Source organism: Arabidopsis lyrata, assembly GCF_000004255.2.
Source record: "Arabidopsis lyrata subsp. lyrata unplaced genomic scaffold ARALYscaffold_6, whole genome shotgun sequence".
Classification (NCBI taxonomy): Eukaryota; Viridiplantae; Streptophyta; class Magnoliopsida; order Brassicales; family Brassicaceae; genus Arabidopsis; species Arabidopsis lyrata.
In genome coordinates, this window is record NW_003302550.1 from 23,918,969 (window position 1) to 23,936,706 (window position 17,738).

The 17,738-nt window shown below is 31.9% G+C and overlaps 1 protein-coding gene and 1 long non-coding RNA gene across 2 annotated transcripts; both read right to left on the reverse strand.

Moving 5' to 3' along the window:
• Window positions 1-6,747: 6,747 nt before the first annotated feature.
• On the reverse strand, window positions 6,748-8,371 carry LOC110227079. The gene is made up of 2 exons (XR_002330882.1): window positions 7,586-8,371; window positions 6,748-7,090 (listed from the first exon to the last, which is right to left on the reverse strand). It is a non-coding gene; the product is annotated as an uncharacterized LOC110227079 (long non-coding RNA).
• Window positions 8,372-14,203: 5,832 nt separating this feature from the next.
• On the reverse strand, window positions 14,204-16,731 carry LOC9311006. The gene is made up of 3 exons (XM_021023591.1): window positions 16,320-16,731; window positions 15,822-16,225; window positions 14,204-15,724 (listed from the first exon to the last, which is right to left on the reverse strand). The coding sequence occupies exons 1-3, from the start codon at window positions 16,365-16,367 to the stop codon at window positions 14,542-14,544; spliced, it is 1,635 nt and encodes a 544-aa protein (XP_020879250.1). The 5' UTR covers window positions 16,368-16,731; the 3' UTR covers window positions 14,204-14,541.
• Between the last annotated feature and the right edge of the window lie 1,007 nt (window positions 16,732-17,738).

Consider the following 17,738-nt stretch of genomic DNA (forward strand, 5'->3'; position numbering starts at 1 on the left):
TATTCAAATTGAAACACGACACTAAAACTGTAATTGGTTTGGTTTATGTTCGGCGAATATAATTTTTTTTTTTTTTTTTGTTAAAGGATTTTCTTATATAAACACTAGAAGTATACAAAGAAGCAAATATAGAACCATTACCAAAAAAAAAAAAAAAAAAAAAAACTAGTAACTAGTACTAGAAGGACCAAGGATCTAAACACATGAAACTTGAAAAACAGAACCAAATCTACGTTGCATCTTTAGGTAGTCCAGCATTGAAGAATTGAAAGCTCACGCTTCAAACCTAGCTGAAGCATTGCATTACACTTATTTTCCATGGAGGAAAGTAGGCCTGGGCATTCGGATTTCAAATCGGATTCGGATCGGATATATTCGGATTCGGATAATTCGGGTATGAGAGTTTATTATCTGTTCGGATTTTATAATTTTTCGGTTAGGTTTCGGTTCGGATATATTCGGATTCGGATAATTTGGGTAGGAGAATTTATTATCCGTTCGGATTTTATGAGTCATCGGTTCGGTTTCGGTTCGGATGGGTGTCGGATTCGGATCGGTTTTCGGGAAAAAAACTTAAAAACAGTTTAATTTAAATAAAATTGGTTTAATCTTATTAAAAATTGGTTAAATCTTGCAAAAATATGTATAATTTTAACAAATATAACTAAAATTTTTCCGAAATCTAGGATATTTTTGTTATTTGCTATAAAATTACAACTAATATTTTTGAATATATAATATTTATTTCCGGTTTTCGGATATCCTTTTGGTTTCGGTTCGGATCGGATTCGGTTCGGGTAATTCGGATAGGAGAATTCATTATCCATTCGGATTTTGTGACTATTCGGTTCGGATTCGGTTTCGGATCGGTTTTTGGATTTCGGATTTTATGCCCAGGCCTAGAGGAAAGAATGACCCGTGCAACTATAGCTGGAGATAAGGTGATACCATCCTGAAAGAATATAATACGTTTAGTCGTTTAACATCTGATATTATACGTTTTTTTCTTTTTTCAGATATCCTTGCATAAATAAAATAAAAGTATACAAAAAAAAAAGCAAGATAGAACAATAGCAAGCCGAAATTAAAAAAAAAAAAAAGAGACGATGCCGAATCTTTGTGGCAGCTTTAGAGAATCCATAAAATTGAGATTCCACGCTTGAAACCTAGATGAAAGCATCACGTTACATTTATTTTTCAGGGTGAAAATATGGGTCTTGCTACTTGAACCGGACAGAGGGAGAGACCGTCATGGAAGCATCGATTTCTCTTTCGCCAAAGTTCATAGATCGCACCCTTGAAGGAGGGCTTGTCTTTTGTGCTTAGATACTGAAGTTGACAACCAAAGGATGACTTGATTGGAGGAGATGAGATTTGAAGCCGTTGTATTATGAATCGCCAAACTGATCAGTAGAAAATACGCATTCAAAAGATAAATGATTTTGAGATTCTTGGGCTAAGCCACAAATGAGACAATCTAACTCAACATCATATCTGATATAATACCTTACGTTAGAACTTACAAAATAACTCAATTGTTTACGTTACATTTAATATGGATTTGTTCTAAAATTATGTAAAATATAAATGGTTCAATTTGTTCATATTCTTAGGCCGTGAATGGTGACCAAAAGGCGGTACGGTTTTGAAGTCTTTTTGGAATAACACATATACATTCACCATTCACATTAATTTTAATAAATTGGCGTTTTTTTGAAAAATGAAAAAAGGACAGAACGCGTAATTGACCAACAGATAAAGGTATGAACCGCTTTTAAAATGAGAAACAGATTTTACCCAGCGATCCAACCAAAACCGCACTGGATAAACTTTTTTTTTTTGCTTTTTTTCTTTTTCGATTTTTATTAATATACACCTGAAAAACAAAAGAAAAACTCTCTCTCTTACTCACGCTATCTCTCATCACTCTCTCAGATTTGTATTTGTTTTATATTCTTTTCTTTTGAATAGTTTTTTTCTCTAGTTTTGATTTTGAGAAAGTGCAGTGAATAACCAACAAAAATTTAATAATTCATTAAGTAACCATATAACGCTTATGGCTATGATATTTTGTGTGTAACCTATAATATATACCATTTTGCCCTTTGCTACCATGTCACTATGTCAGCTTCTTTTGTCTATATCATTTATCATCCTCTAGTGATATATCTTCCCTGACGTCTCCTTCCCTCTTAATTACATCAGTTAATTATAAAAAAACAGACCAATTCATAACTCTCTCTTGTATTCATTTTTCTTTTAAAACTAGTAATTAATATTAAAAAAGGAAGCAAAATTCTATTGTAAATTTTATATTTGTCGAAATATTAGTTGCCATAGTATATTACTGTTTTCAAATAGAATTATTGAAATATTAGTGTATAGATTATAAGTAATTACTCGAGCAGTTATAGAAAGTTACAAATAATGACAAGAAAAATTAGTGAGATTTTAAATATTCTCACACAATTATATAAAAAGATTCGCCACTCTATATAAAACACAAATTATTTTATTCTACAATTTTAATGGTCAATAATTTAGAATGGTTTTAAGTGTTAAATATATTTCTTAGGGGGTGTTCTTTAATCATGGAGTTAAAGTCAATTCTTTAAGGTTTAGATTTGCTTTCTAATATTGTTTTTAAGAATCTGTTTGCATGGATTTCAAAATCTCTATAGTATATCTTGGATTTTGATTCTAATAATTTACTCATGAAACTCCAAAGAAGTTTCATTTCAAATGATTTGATATACAAAGATTTTTCAAGTCTTTTAGTTTTGAATAACACTGAATTTTAATGAAATATTTTAAATCTTAGTTGAATAACACCAAACTATTAAAATCTAATGAAGTATAAGATCCAATAACACTAGATTTTAAAGTTAGATTTAGAATCATTAGTTGAATAACACTGGATTAGAGTTGGATTTCAATTCTATTAAAATCCATCATTGAATAACACCACCTTAGAGTATAGTATTCTTTCTTTAGCATGCATTTAAGTTGACCATTTGGGTTTCCTCAATTGAATCCCTTAGGGTATAGCTTTTGTTAGATTAACGTGCGTTTGACTCAGCAGTTTGAATTTTCTATAATTTGGTTTGCATTTAATTGATCATTTGAATTCTCTATATAATATCTCTTAAGTATAACTCATATTCGGCGTATATTTAACACTAATTTCTATAAAAAAAATTAACATTCTTATTCTTTCAAAGAAATTGTAAAAACATAAGTTTTAGAGCTTTAGTTTATTTATAAGGGGCTTTTGCAAAAATACCACTTTTCAAAAATACCTCTTTTTTAAAACCTTATAAAAAATGCTCTTAAAAATATAAGATTTACCCAAATATGTATGTAATATTATTAAAACATACACAAACTACATTTCTATGTATCTAAAATCTTATAAATACTTTATAAATACCTTATAAATGCATTTTAAATACCTTTAAAAACCTTTAAAATATCTTGTAAAACCTTTGAAAAACCTTAAAAATCCTTAAAAAATAACTTATAAAACCTTTAAAAACACCTTATAAAACCTTATAAATACTTGGATCGAGTCTTCAAGTAGTAGTTACAATCCATAAGTACCTTATAAACCTAATAAAACTTTATAAAAATTTCAGATTTAAAAAGGGGCATTTTTGAAAATGGAAATCTAAAAGGGGCATTTTTGAAAAAGGACACACCAAAAGGGGTATTTTTAACAATTTCCCTATTTATAATCTAAAATTTAGTTGGTTAAAATGACAATTTAATAGAGGAACACACTTACTATTTTAATCTAGATATATTTATTTTAATCTAGATGTCTATATAGAATAGTTTCTTAGTTATTGTTGATACTATTTACTGTTTAAAGAAATACTTATCTGTTTTTTAAAATTCAAATCTTGCTGTATGCAGAAAAATATCAAGGTTTTTTTTTATTTGTTACAAGTTTTAATTCAACATTACTTTGAGTTAATGTTACAAACAAAATTACTTGGGAAAATCATTTTCTAACAAGAAGAAAGAGACAGAGGTACTTATGAATATCTCTCTACAGCCAACACTATTTCTCTCGCTATACGTTATTCTCCCTAAATTTTCAGACACTTTGGTAATTTCACAAGGCCTTTTAGTTACTTTCTTAATTGATGGAATCATGGTGCTATATTCTTTATTTCATTATGAATTTTGGTTATTCAGCAAATTGGTCCTTTGATTTTCTTTTCAATAGTTTTTATACAAACAAAAAATATACATAACTCATAATATAAATTCAAATATTATAGTTAATTAAACCGATTGAGAGTTAAAATATTGATTCTAAAGTCCTTTATATTTTAAAATTTTCAAATAATTTTCTAATATATAAACTAGATTTATTTAAATTTTACCAAAAATTACTCAATTATTACATTAAATTATTAAAATTTGATGTATACTTTTATGATTGGATTAATAATTGTCTTATATATATACACTATAAAGTTAAATCAAAAAAATATTAACTATATTTTTAAAAATTCTATATGTATCCGGCAAATTATTTTTTCACGAATCAAATATTATTTCGTACCTCTTATTCTACAAAAACCGCACTTATCCCGCAAATAAATTTTTCCTGCTTGTACCGCAGTTGGATCGTACCGCACTGAAAACCTGCTTTTTCTACATAACTAAATACGCTGTCACCATTCGGATCCTTAAATTTATTGGTAAAAACAGTAATTGTAATGTAATTTTATAATGATAAAATATAATATATGACTAACATAAAAATTATAATTATTTCGTTTAAAATAAGCAAAAATGACGAGTGGGACCTATTACCTATAAGATGAGATCAAAAGACTATTTTATCTACTATACATTTTTGCAACAGTTTTTAGGGTCCCTAATCGGGTCGGGTATTTTTTAAATTTTGACCCGAAAATTTTGATTTCGACCCGACTCATCTCTATACTATTAAAAGAGAAGTACAAATGTAAATGAGTCGGGTCAAAATCAGAAAATTGACCCAAAATTCTGAAATCGGATCTTTAAAATTTTTTTGGAATATAAATTCGAACTAATAATGAAAAATCGAACTAAAATCAAATGTTTCTGGAAATCAAATAAAATTTGATTGTACTTATGGTAACTAATTATAAAATCATATTCTGAACAATATTATACATTAATTACGTATAATATATTTTTTCATATACTTTTGGAACTAATTCCATAATAATCAACGTTTTTCTCATTAATTTTGCTTATTTTAGCCAATTATCATTAATTAAAAGATATCTTACTTGCTTCTAGAGATTTCTAGAAAATTTATCACAACTAACCCATCTATTTTATAAATTCAATATATTTTTTTATCATTTTGGTCATGTAAATTAAATAGATATGAAATCTATGTAACTAATTTTAATTTAATTATATTAAATCAAAATTATGGTATTTTCATACTTATAGCTTTACCAAAGAAGTTTAATTTTCAAATTATAAAGATTTCTTGAATATGATTTTTAGAATTATTCAACAAGATGATAAATATTTATTAAATTTTGTGAATCATGAAAAATATTAATTATTTTTTAATCATTATATTTCACCTTTCAATCTCTCATCTAACAAATAAGATACATATTCTATTATTCCTATGTCCAAACTCCATTGTGTTGTATGACTAAATAATATTTCCATTAGCTGTCAAAACGAGTTGATTCATCCCGTTAAGCCTGTTTTGCAATAGGCAAAATATATTTTGGCATGTAGTTAGTCTGTCCGTACGACCCGCGGGTAGCATATATGAAACACAAACCCATCGCGCGAATGTATGCTGATTTGCGGGGTTATCCGTGGATTTTGTTTAAATACTTTTAGAGTAACCAAAATTTAAAATTCTACTAAAATAAATAAATTAGAAAAAATTTAGAGATTATAATCTTATATATCATTATATTTATAAATATTATAATTTCATTTATTAAAAGTTTTTTAAACTACCACATGTTGAATAAATTATATTTTTATCAATAAATACTATCATGCGGGTTGATCCGCTAATTTGCGGATGAAAACCGATGACCCACTGCGAATCAATCCATGTGGCCCGCTTATTTGCGGGTTTAATATATTTTCCCAAATCTGCTCAATAGTGAGATGATTTGGGCTCGACCCGCGGTTTTTGACCTATTTTGACTGCTTTAATTCCCATGATTCGTCTAATTTTTGAATTCTAAAACACAAAATTCCATTTTGTAAATCATAATTAATATGATTGGTTTAATTATAAACAATTTAATATTTTCTTTACAATTTGTTATTAGGAATATTTATAAGTACACTACACGATTTGTTCTACTAAAAACACGCACAATATTAAAATCAACGTATATAAATCAATATTCTCCCGCGGTGGACCGCGGGTCCGATCCTAGTTTACACATTAAAATCGAATTCGGATCCACAAAAATATACTTGCCAAAAACAAATGCAAGGATTTCGGAGAAATAAAATCTTTCCCTACTTTTGCAACTTCCCTAAACAAAAATAATTTGAGACATTCCTTAAAAAAATCCTAACGCAAATAAATGATTGATTTAGTAAATATATGTAGTTATAACAAACATAATCGTTTCCTAAATAGGTGCTAATGAGTTAAGTGCAATTCACATTTCTTGCCTAAATAAAATAAACCATATTAATTCCGTATTCAATCCACCCACAAGATTTTGGAAATTTTCTCATGATAAACGATTTTTAAAGATATTATCCTAAAATGGTTAAGAATATATGTAGCATATTCTAGATTTGTGACGATTTAAAGATTTTTGAATATATCAACGCCTTGCTAATCTAGATTTTGTATATTCTCTAACACAAAACCCTACTAATCTATAAATACATGCTCATTTCTACTACCACTGCACGAACAAAACACCAATTCCATTTCTATTTCTCTCTTAAGCTCAGAAAACATTACCAATAACAATGGCTGCATCCTTTACTACATAGATGGACATCAGGCCATACAAAACCGCTTGGTCTGTGCATTTGCAGGTGAAGGTGCTTCACTCCTGACGCCAGTATACCAACACAACTGGTGAAACACTAGAGTTAGTCTTGGTTGATGAGCATGTAATTATATATTATACTCTGTTTTTAGTAAAGCTTGACTACGAAACCAATTATGATACCAGTAAACTTATCCAAGAACCATCTTTATGTGTTTTATTGAAACCGTGTTATTCTTTGGATTATCAAATCTATATTTCTTTTTGGATTTACCTTATACGTTTATATATTTATCAGCAACATATACCAGAAAGCAAGAGTAAGAGCTATCTAAATGATATTCTCCAGCACAAAATCAAACAAAACTTCCAAACTATCATCACTAGACAAGAAGTCATTGCTTTTCTCCACAAAAAACGGTTTCAAACTAACAACTATTAACAGTATTATGAAATAAAACAAACCAAAACCCTAAAAGATAAAATTGGCATTTCCTAAATCAGTCATTGTTGTTCTCAAAATTGAGATTCAAGGATGGCGATGATAATAAGTTAAGATGGAGAGTAGAAAAGGGACTGACTTTGATGAGAAGGATGAGGAGCGGTTGAAGTCTTGAAGCTCTCTAGCGGGCAAACATGGCAACATAGCAGCTTCCAAAGCCATCACGCAAGCCATTATGTCATGAGTCTGATTGTTGGTTGGCGTCTCCGGTGATGCAATTTCCGGCGGACAGTCAGTTGGCATGGCGAAGTTTCAGAAGACAGCGGCGGATTTTGCTGATAATCCATTAATGCTGACATCGATCTCTCCTTCTCTCTGCTTAGATTCTCCAACTATGGCCTTCTACGGCTCCGTCAAATTTAATCTAACAATTTCAGCTATTTACTCCTCTCTCATGGCACATGAAATCGTTGAGACTACCCATCTTCATCACAGGTTTCTTCGAAACTTTGATTTCTCTCTCCCCCAATTTGGTTCACCAGAACTCTGTAGTGATTGAGTTTCTCTGTACTAGCAAAAAGCAAAAATCTTTGGGCTGCTGTGTTTATTCTTTTAATTGGGCCGAATTTAAACACTGGCCCTTAGGCATTGACTATTTTCCCTTTTTCTGCATTTTAATAGAAAGCCCTTTGATTGGAATTTTTTTTTTGGTTTCTACTCATTAATCATTATTTACTTTTTTCTTCAACATTAGAGAGAGAATGCACTGATCAATCAATGTTAGTTGAGCTCTACGAATTAATAGCTAGATCAATTTAGAAAGAGTCTGACAATTAACTTTGGAGTGTAAACTAATACATGTCTTTTATTAATACAATGAATTCAACATTTAAAGTATATAAGATTCTTAAATTAAAATAACAATATCCATTTAATTTAACATAATAACAATTAAAGTACATAAACAAAAACACACACACATATATATATATATATATATATATATATTGTCATTCTAAAATTAACAATAAAATACAACTAAAATCACATACCAATTAGACATTGGAGTTTGTTCTTGGTTATGCTTTAATTGTGCCTAGAGATTACAAGTAATAACTATCACGGAACGAAGTTAATATGACGGGACGGGTTTGGATCGATATTTACCACAGGTGAAATCGTATAATTAACAATCAAAATACAATTATACAATATTAAACACAAAATAAAACAAACAATATTAATAGAACAAATACAAAAATTTATAGGTACACAATGAAACCCCGAAGTTGTCCGCGGGGTAAAATCACCATATAAAAACCAAATACTATTACATTTAAAATATTATAAAGTTACATTTTACTAAAAATCGTACAGAATCAAACTTAAGTTACGATACTAATAAAACAGAAAAAATTAATACAGAAAACTCATCAGTTTATAAAAAAAAAAAAAAAACTTTAACCCAATGATAAAAAAAAAATTGAGTGTTTTAAAAAATTTGTTTCCTCATGTCATTTCATGTTACGCTCAACTAATTCTCATTATATTATGTATTGGTTTTGAATGGTAACATGTACCATTGCGGTATCCAATGCACCACTTTGATAATTACCAATCATAAAAAAAAAAATATCAAAAACGTTACAAAAAAATTTACCTTTAGTTTTCGTGTACCACCTTTTTTTACAGTTTTGTACTATTACATAATAATTTCTCGCTCTATAACAAAAACAATTTTCGATGTCTTTTCATCGTAGAGAAGCTATATTTTTTTTTTTATCGACGAATAATCCTTTACAACCGTATAATAGACTGGTTGCTTGAAGGTGGCATGGTTGATGAGCTTCTAAAACATAGCAAACGAAAGACGTCGATTGTGCTATACATAAATATGTGGTGTGGTTGGAACTACCAATAATTAACACGAGCGGCCAAGTGACCAACGACACAATTGTCAATTTGAATAATCATCAAACTATCACTTTTTTTTTTTAATATCTTTGGATCGACAAAACTCGATCCATAACTAATCTCTACTACACGGGGAAACGCGACTTAGTGGAGTCGAACTCCGGTGGGAAAGGCGGAGTCAGATGGACTTAACCACTTGACTAAAGGCACATCCTCAACTAGGTCTGGACAAAAAAACCGGATCCGATATTCGAACCGAAAAAACCGGGCTGGGGCGGGTTAGGGTATTCAGATTACCTCATTGGGTAGAGTATTGGTCAACCCGTGGGTATCGGTTCGGGTCGGGGGTTACCCGTTACCCATATAGGGTACCCATAAACCCGAAACTGAAGACATATGTGTTTATATACGTATATAGATATAGTCATATAGTCTTATATAATGGTGGAAGATGAGCTTATGAGAGATATTTTTTCAGTCATCACCCATCTATCAACTTCCAACAAGGCTACAATCTTACTTCTAATTCTATCTAGTTCAATGTTTTTGATATTTGGATAATCGGATTTATGTTTTCATATTCATATTCGGGTTTCTCTACTCTTAACTCTTAAGTATTAATCATTGTGTTTTTTGGATTGAATTTAGATGTCATGTTTATGTTCTATTCTCTTTATTTGATGTTTTGTGCATGTAAAATGGTTTAAAATTTCGGGTAATGGAAACATATTTCGGGTTTATGGGAAATTTTACCCATTTAGACCCGAACTCAATGGGGACCATAATTTTTTGGTTTTTTTTCGGTTCTCATACTTATTACCCATACCGACCCGAACCCGACGATACCCGAACCAGACCAGAACCGAATATTTAGAAATATCCGAATGGGTCGTAAATTCATTACTCATTTAACCCGAACCCGAACGGGTTACCCATATGCCCAGGCCTTCCTCAACTATCACTTTTTTTACCTAACGATTTTCTAGTTTTAAACTATACAATTGTTGAAGCAAAATTAGATCATATATAACGAAGCAGTAAGAGCGTTGATGCTAACCTGACACAACGTACTTACAATAGGCATGATTTGTATATGAACTATGAACTTCTAAACCCTTTGTCTTCTCAACGGCCGGTGTTATTGGCTCAACCGTCGAGCCCTTTCATTTTGTAAATATTCTAACTACTAGACCGGATCTATTAGGTGATGTTATTGAAAATTTGCACGATGGATCTATTGTTAGTGAAAGGTTGACAACTGCATAATCAAACGAACTCGAATTAAAATTTTGCTTTAACATTTTAGTTTTAGTCAGCACCTGAATAACCTAATTAACCTGATTGAACAAACTGAGATTCCTAGCCTACTGTTCTATCTATTCTTTTTACCTTGGTAAAATCGAGAAACCCTCATTTACCAATGTGTTGTCTGATTTGTGGCATGCAAAGACATTAAACAAAAAAAAGGTTTAACCGCGTTTTAAAAGTGAAAAAGAAGAGACAAAAAAATAACCAATGGGAAAGTGAATCAACGTTATGGGCAGCAGTATTATTATTATTATAATAAACTACTATACATTCAGTCATTTATGTACCTTTCGATATGTCATGTCCAAAGAGAAGAAACTTTTGTCCTTTGCTAGTTTCTTCGTTTTGAGTGCATTTGATTAGACTTCTGTCAATTCTTTCTTTGAATTTTTTTAACCTTTTCTTCTCATAATTTATTTTCTGATAATAACCTTTCGTCTGAAAATTTATTAATTTATTAGGGAAATTTGCATAAATAACCTTAAAAATTTTATAAATTAAGAAACTAACATCAAACAAAAAATCAGTTGATATTCTCTGTATTTTTTTGTATTTATGACAATTTTGTCCTTGGTGTAAAAACTGTAAACTTCACGTTCTTCTTCCGTCTTTTTTTTTTTTTTTTTCCTTTCTCAATCATCTTCATGAATCATGACTTCATCTACGAGAATTTTTCAGAGTTCTCTTTCATGAATTTGGATTGTGCTTCTTCTTATTCAATTGATTTTCGATTAGATTGAACCCAATTTTTTGATTCAATCTAATTAGGGGTCACGATTCCTCCGCTGCAACTTCAACTTCCATACCCCGTAAAATTGGGGTCACTGTTGACTTTACGTATCGACTTTAGATAAATAGTATACTATTTTTGTGATGATTCTACATTGTTTGATATTAATTAGAATGGTCCCTAATTAGATAATGAAAGTTTGTGATTCTGGAATTGGATGCTTCTTCTCATATTACGCTGCAAACTATCGTTGAAGACGAATAGATGATGATGAAGATAATGGAGTTAAAGTCGCCACTCGCCATCACCACGGCGACAACAACCACCGCCATCATCATCATCATCATCACCAAAAAGAGTGTGAAAGACTACCGCTACTGCCACCGTCGCCATTGCGGCCATCACCATCACGATCCCTGCCACCGTCACTAGCAACACCACCACCGTCACTACGTCAGCCCACGTTTTTCAGTTTTCACTCCTCACGCGCTCGTCCAAAAGCACAAATGTGAAGTACTTTGTAGACATTTCCTTCTTTAGTTGTGTTACTTACTTAATTTATAACATTATGGTGCTATATGTTTAAATAGTTTATCAAAGTGGTTACTTTTGCAAAAGACCCTAATTATTACACAATCTTTTATTTACAACAAAAAAAATCTTTTTAACTTTTATCCTAACCATCAAAATGAGTGGATCTTGAGATGACTGCGTTCAATTGGCTATCTTGAATCATGATTCTTTTTTAGTCGACAAGATGAAATACGCGGGTTTGATTCTGGTGATAACACAACCACATCATTAACAAAAACCCAAACCAATAAGCTATAAATTCTTGTCACAGCAAATGGTTTTGCTTACAAATTTATAAAACAAAATATTGATTGACAAAAAAAACAGAATATTAACTAAATTTAATATTTGTAATTTAGGTATGTATGCTTGTGAGGAGAGCCTTTGTTTGTCATGGCGTTCATTTGGCAATAACATAAATGTTAAAACAAATTTTTAGACCCGTCAATTGAAAGTTTAGTATTTTTACTGCTAAGGAAATCTATATTAATAATAATGTTATTTTAGTAGATTTGGTAATTCGTTTGTTGAGTGATAGCTTATATAACATGATATATCATGGATTTTATCCTTTTTAGCCATAATATATGTATTGTTTTTAGAGTCTTTTTGTTATTTCTGGAGTCTATTCTAGTCTTTTCAGGTTTATGCACGTTCAAAACTAATTTGGAGATTATAGATCATTTTGGAGCAAAACCAAGAAGCTATGCTGCAAGAGCAATTCGGAGACCAAAATTCGTGTAAGTGTCGGTCGACACCAATATCTAACGGCAATTCAATTTCGAGTCTCTTTGAAGTTTTGAAAATTTGCATAATCGCCCCAGAACTTTTCCCTATTTTCAAAGAAGTCTCTGCACGTTTTTAAGAACATATAAATAGATTTTTAGGGTTTTGTTTCAGATATATCTCTTAAGCTTTATTTTACTTTGTTCTTGGGAGCTTGAACCCTTTGGGAGATAATTGGAGATATCTCCTTCAGAGAAGATCTTTCTTAACTCATCTCTTTTATTGAATTTCTTTATGCTTTCTATTCATAACATGTTGTTTGTTTCAATCTCCATATCTGAGTAGTTTGCTTGTTAGGTTTAGAGATTCTCATTAGGGATTTAGATGAATTAGTAGATCGATAATCTGTTAGGATTAATCTATAGAGTTCTTCACCTTAGGTTGTTCTTAATGCTAATTCTAGCTCGATCACCTAGAATTTGATCTTTGGATAATAGGTAGATTCGAGAGGTCATCTATTACTGGAACTATCTTAGGTGGGCAGAGATTTCTAGATTCATACGAGAGGTGGTCTAGGAATATTTGTGAACATATCAAACCTGTTTTTAATGCTAGTTTAGATATAGGAATTCACATTTGAAAGAGTGGAATAACCTGATATTAGATTAGTTAGGCAACGCATTCAAGAGGGTGGTTGGCTATACATTAGTGTTTTGAGTTCTAGAACGGTTCGGTAATAATCCTAATTAATTTGTTAGATTTGCTATTAATTTATTTCCTGAGAAATTCTCTAATCCTAACGTTCTCTCATCTGAATTTACAACTGATTTACTTGCTTTGCTTTTATTTAATTTTTAATTAAAAACCTGCTAATCTATTGTGTAAACACGAGAGCTTTGTGGAATTCGACCCTAAAGTTCTGCAATTGATCTCTTATTTGAGAGAGTAGTATTTGATCTTAATTTGACTCACATCATAACAAATGATAAAACTGTAAGTAGTTTGTTTTCTCAATTGATTTATCTCTAATACAAGTCGATAACTCGACTGAAATGTATCTTGTGGTAATCCAAAAAGTCACATGATCTAGTATATGTTGCTGCTACGTATTAATTATATATTGATCCGGTCTTAAAAAGATGGATGGAGCTCAATCCATAATTTCTTAGTTATCAAATTTCTTTTTGAAACAACTCATAGGAGCCAAAAGAGGAGATAATCAAACATGTTGTGCTCTCTACAATTTCCTCACCAGTCTCACTTCTCAACAATATTATATAATTTGCATTGCTTCATAAAGTATTCCACTTGTAACCAAAAAGATTAACTTTAAAGATAATTTCATAAGGAAAACAACATTTCATCTACATTATTCTTTAAATGATATCAGCAAAGATCATGTGAAACCATATTTAAAATATTATATATAGACAGTAAAATTTTTACTTGGGAGATAATACTCGCTTTTCAACTAACAAAAACTATTAGAAATACAAAATTTCCGAATGATTATGCCGTTAATTTTTTGATATAAATAGTATTTTACAGCAATTTTGATATTCAATCGACCCAAAAAAAAATATTTTTCATCAAAACAGAAACACAAATGTGAATAGTGATGAAACTTTTTCATAATATTATGGATCACCTTTTTTTTTTGGGTTTTGTCGTTTAGGCATAGTGAAGAATAAAGAAGAAACAAACAAGAAAGAAAGCTCCAAAATTCTCGGGCAGACAATATTCTTATTATCCATAATTTCATCCAATGTGAATAGTGATGATGTTCTGTCTTTTCTTTTGTACAAAACGCAGTAACACCTTCGCACTCGCACGGTCATTCAAATTCAGCAACTAAGCGCTTCGTATTTAACCGGAATCGGTTGGTTAAACCCGGTCCGTGCAATCAAACTCCCAACCACCGTCAAATCTCTACAAAACACTCCTTTAACCACATTCGTATTGTTATTAGTACTATTACTGTTCACCGCAACCGCGACCGCTCTGACCGGCGTTTCGATGTTATTACTCCGATGAGTTTCCGCTGCCACGGCTTTTCGTTGCTTCTCCGCGGCTTGCTCCGTTGCGATGTTACTTGTCACGACTGAGTAGCCTTTCTGGATCAATCTGTATAGTAATAGAGTTGACATTCTGGCTCGGTCCTTAACCGAGTCTAAGTCTTCCTCATCATCGGTTAGCTCAAACCGGTCAATGAATGACATTGATCTCTCCGGTTTATGCTTTAAATTGAGTAACAAGTAAGCTCGATCCAGCTCTGATCTCGAGCAATCACGTCTGATTCCCATCAGAGCATAGTAATCCACGTTTCCGATTTCTCCGTTTGCGATTTTCGTCTTCAATTGCTGGATCTTCGAGGTCAAAACGCATAATTTTCCCGGTATTTCTCTGTACCGGACGTTGTGCCGTTTCCAAACCGGACCGGGGAGTTTCCGGTCACGTAAGATGGAGTTGTAGAGGAGTTTCAGATGTTCCAAATCGTGAAGCGAATCGGGGAAACACCGAACGGATTCTAGCAATGCGGCTCTGGTTTCTAAGGCTTGGAGACATGACGGATCTAAGGCTAGGGTTTTGTTACAGTCGGCGATTGATTCCGCGATTCTTCCGGCGGATCTGTAAGCGGAGGCGCGGTGCATAAAGCACTGGGCGAGAAATGCCTGCGGCGCGCCACGGCGGCTGTCTAAGATTTTTGAGAAATGGCGAATTGATTCTGAGTAGAGCCCTGCGTCGAGAGCGGCGAGTGCGGCGGCGCGTCGTCGTAAGAGTAGCTTGATGTGAGATAACACGTGAGCGATGCTCTCGGATCGTGGCTGAGATCCGGAAGTTACGACGACGGAGGTGGGAGGAGAGGAACCGCCGTCTTCGGAGGAGAAGAGAATAAAGCTATCGTCAGACCAGCAAATGCTCTGACGGCGGAACGCGGCGGTGGCTAAGCGTTTACCGGTTTGAAGAAGAACCATTGCGTCTTCCATTAGACCTAAATGGCAACAAGCTTGACCTAAAACCAAATATCTGTAACAGAAAGAAGAAGAAGAAGAAAAGATCCGAATCAAAAATCCGGGTCGGGTTTTCTTTAATGAAGATCAGAAATGGTTTTGAAGTAAATTACCTCCATTGCCCTTGTTCGTCGCAGTTTTTACTGAGACCAGCCATGACTTTCTTCTTCAAATCAGAGACAGAGAAGCATTTAAAAGACGAGTCATGATGATGACTCGGCAAATCGTTGAGAAGTTTGACAGATTCACGAGAAGAATGAGTAACAGAAAGCTCCGATGAACCGATGCCGGAATCTTCGCCGGCTAGTTTAAGGCTAGGAATGTAATCCTGAAGCATATCAGCGACGTCTTTGAATCGACGGAGGTAAAGAAGCGATCTGGCTTTAAGTTCGAGAGCGAGTTCGTAACGAGGAGATACAGAGAGTGCAGATTCCAGAAGATTCAGAGCAGATTTAACGTCGTTTGGATCTTGGCTCGCTATTAAATTCTTTGCTTCTTTCATGTACTTATCAACGATCTGAGAGAGAGAGAGAAAAAAACATAATTTGATCAGATCGATTTCGAATTCACAAAAACAATGAAGCAGAAGAGATCCAAAGATGGAGACTGACCTTCTTGTTGCGGAGCCACCAATGCTTCTTCTCTCCGTAAACCGCCATTGTCGTAAAACTTGTGAAACAATCAGAACAAGAAGAAGAAGAAGAAGAAGAAGAAGAAGAACTTTTCTCTCTTCTCGATCCGGAAATTAAAAAAAAAAACTAAAATAAAATATTATATATAGAGAGGAGAGAGGAAAAGTCGAAAACACGAGAGAAGAGAGAGATTTTGAAAAATCATGTGAAGAATTGAAAGTGTCTTAAATATGGAAGAAGAGAGAGTTGTGTAATAAGAAGAAGATGAATGCTAAAATGACGGATTTACCCTTTGATGAAGTTCTTCTTCTTTGGATCCTTTCCTCTTCCTAGCTGGCAACACAAAACCACACTATTGCTTTGCTTACCATTAGCCCTATCATCATTCCATCCCTCATTCATTATTTCCTAAAATACACATTATCATTAATATTTTTTTGTCTTTATTTTTTGATAATTAATATAAATTTTTAATCCATTTTAAACAAAATCATGGTCATAAAACTTACTATTGATATCCAAATAACATACTGTATGTGGTTAACATTAGTAATCAAATTGGTTGCTATATGAACGAGTATAAATAAATACAAACAATAAGTATGTCGTAAGCTACAAGACTCCTGCTAATTTTTAATGGTTTGTTATTGTTTTATTTAATGAAGCAGTTTAGGTTTTTTGATTCGTTTAATGTTTTCTTAATTGAGCGGGGACAACTTTCGGCTTTATTTAATTGTTATTAAATACTCCCTCTATTCCATTTTGTTTGTAGTTTTAGGCTTTTTTTTTTTTTCTAATTTGTTTGTTTTTCTCACATATCTATGCAAAATTTTACTTATTCCAACAATTTATATTTTCTTAGTAATTAATTTAAATTCGAAAATAATTAATAAATTTTGGTCAAAGAAGTCCAAAAGTCTAAATACATAACAATCGACAAAAGCATATGTAGTCAAAGCATTGTTTAATTATTTATCTTAATTATCTAATTAATGATTTTTAACCAAAATTAAGTTTTCTTAATAAGCATGCTTTTAGTTAAAATTACAAACAATATGGGACAGAGGGAGTACAAATATTTACATTTTAATTAATGCACATGTAATATACTTCCTCCGTTCATTTATAAATGATGTTTTAGGAGAATGCACACCGATTAAGAAATCATTTAATTTTTGTTTATTTCTAAACAAAAACATCATTTATTATTTAATCAACCAATAGAAAAATAATCTACATAATATAAATCATCAAAACCAATAAAAAACTAATTAATATTGCATTGAAAACTAAAAACATCATCTATTCGAGAACAAAAATAAAAGCTTAATACATCATTTATATTAGAACGGACGGAGTAAATGGGTACAAGATTAGATCAAAAGATGGCCTGCTTTA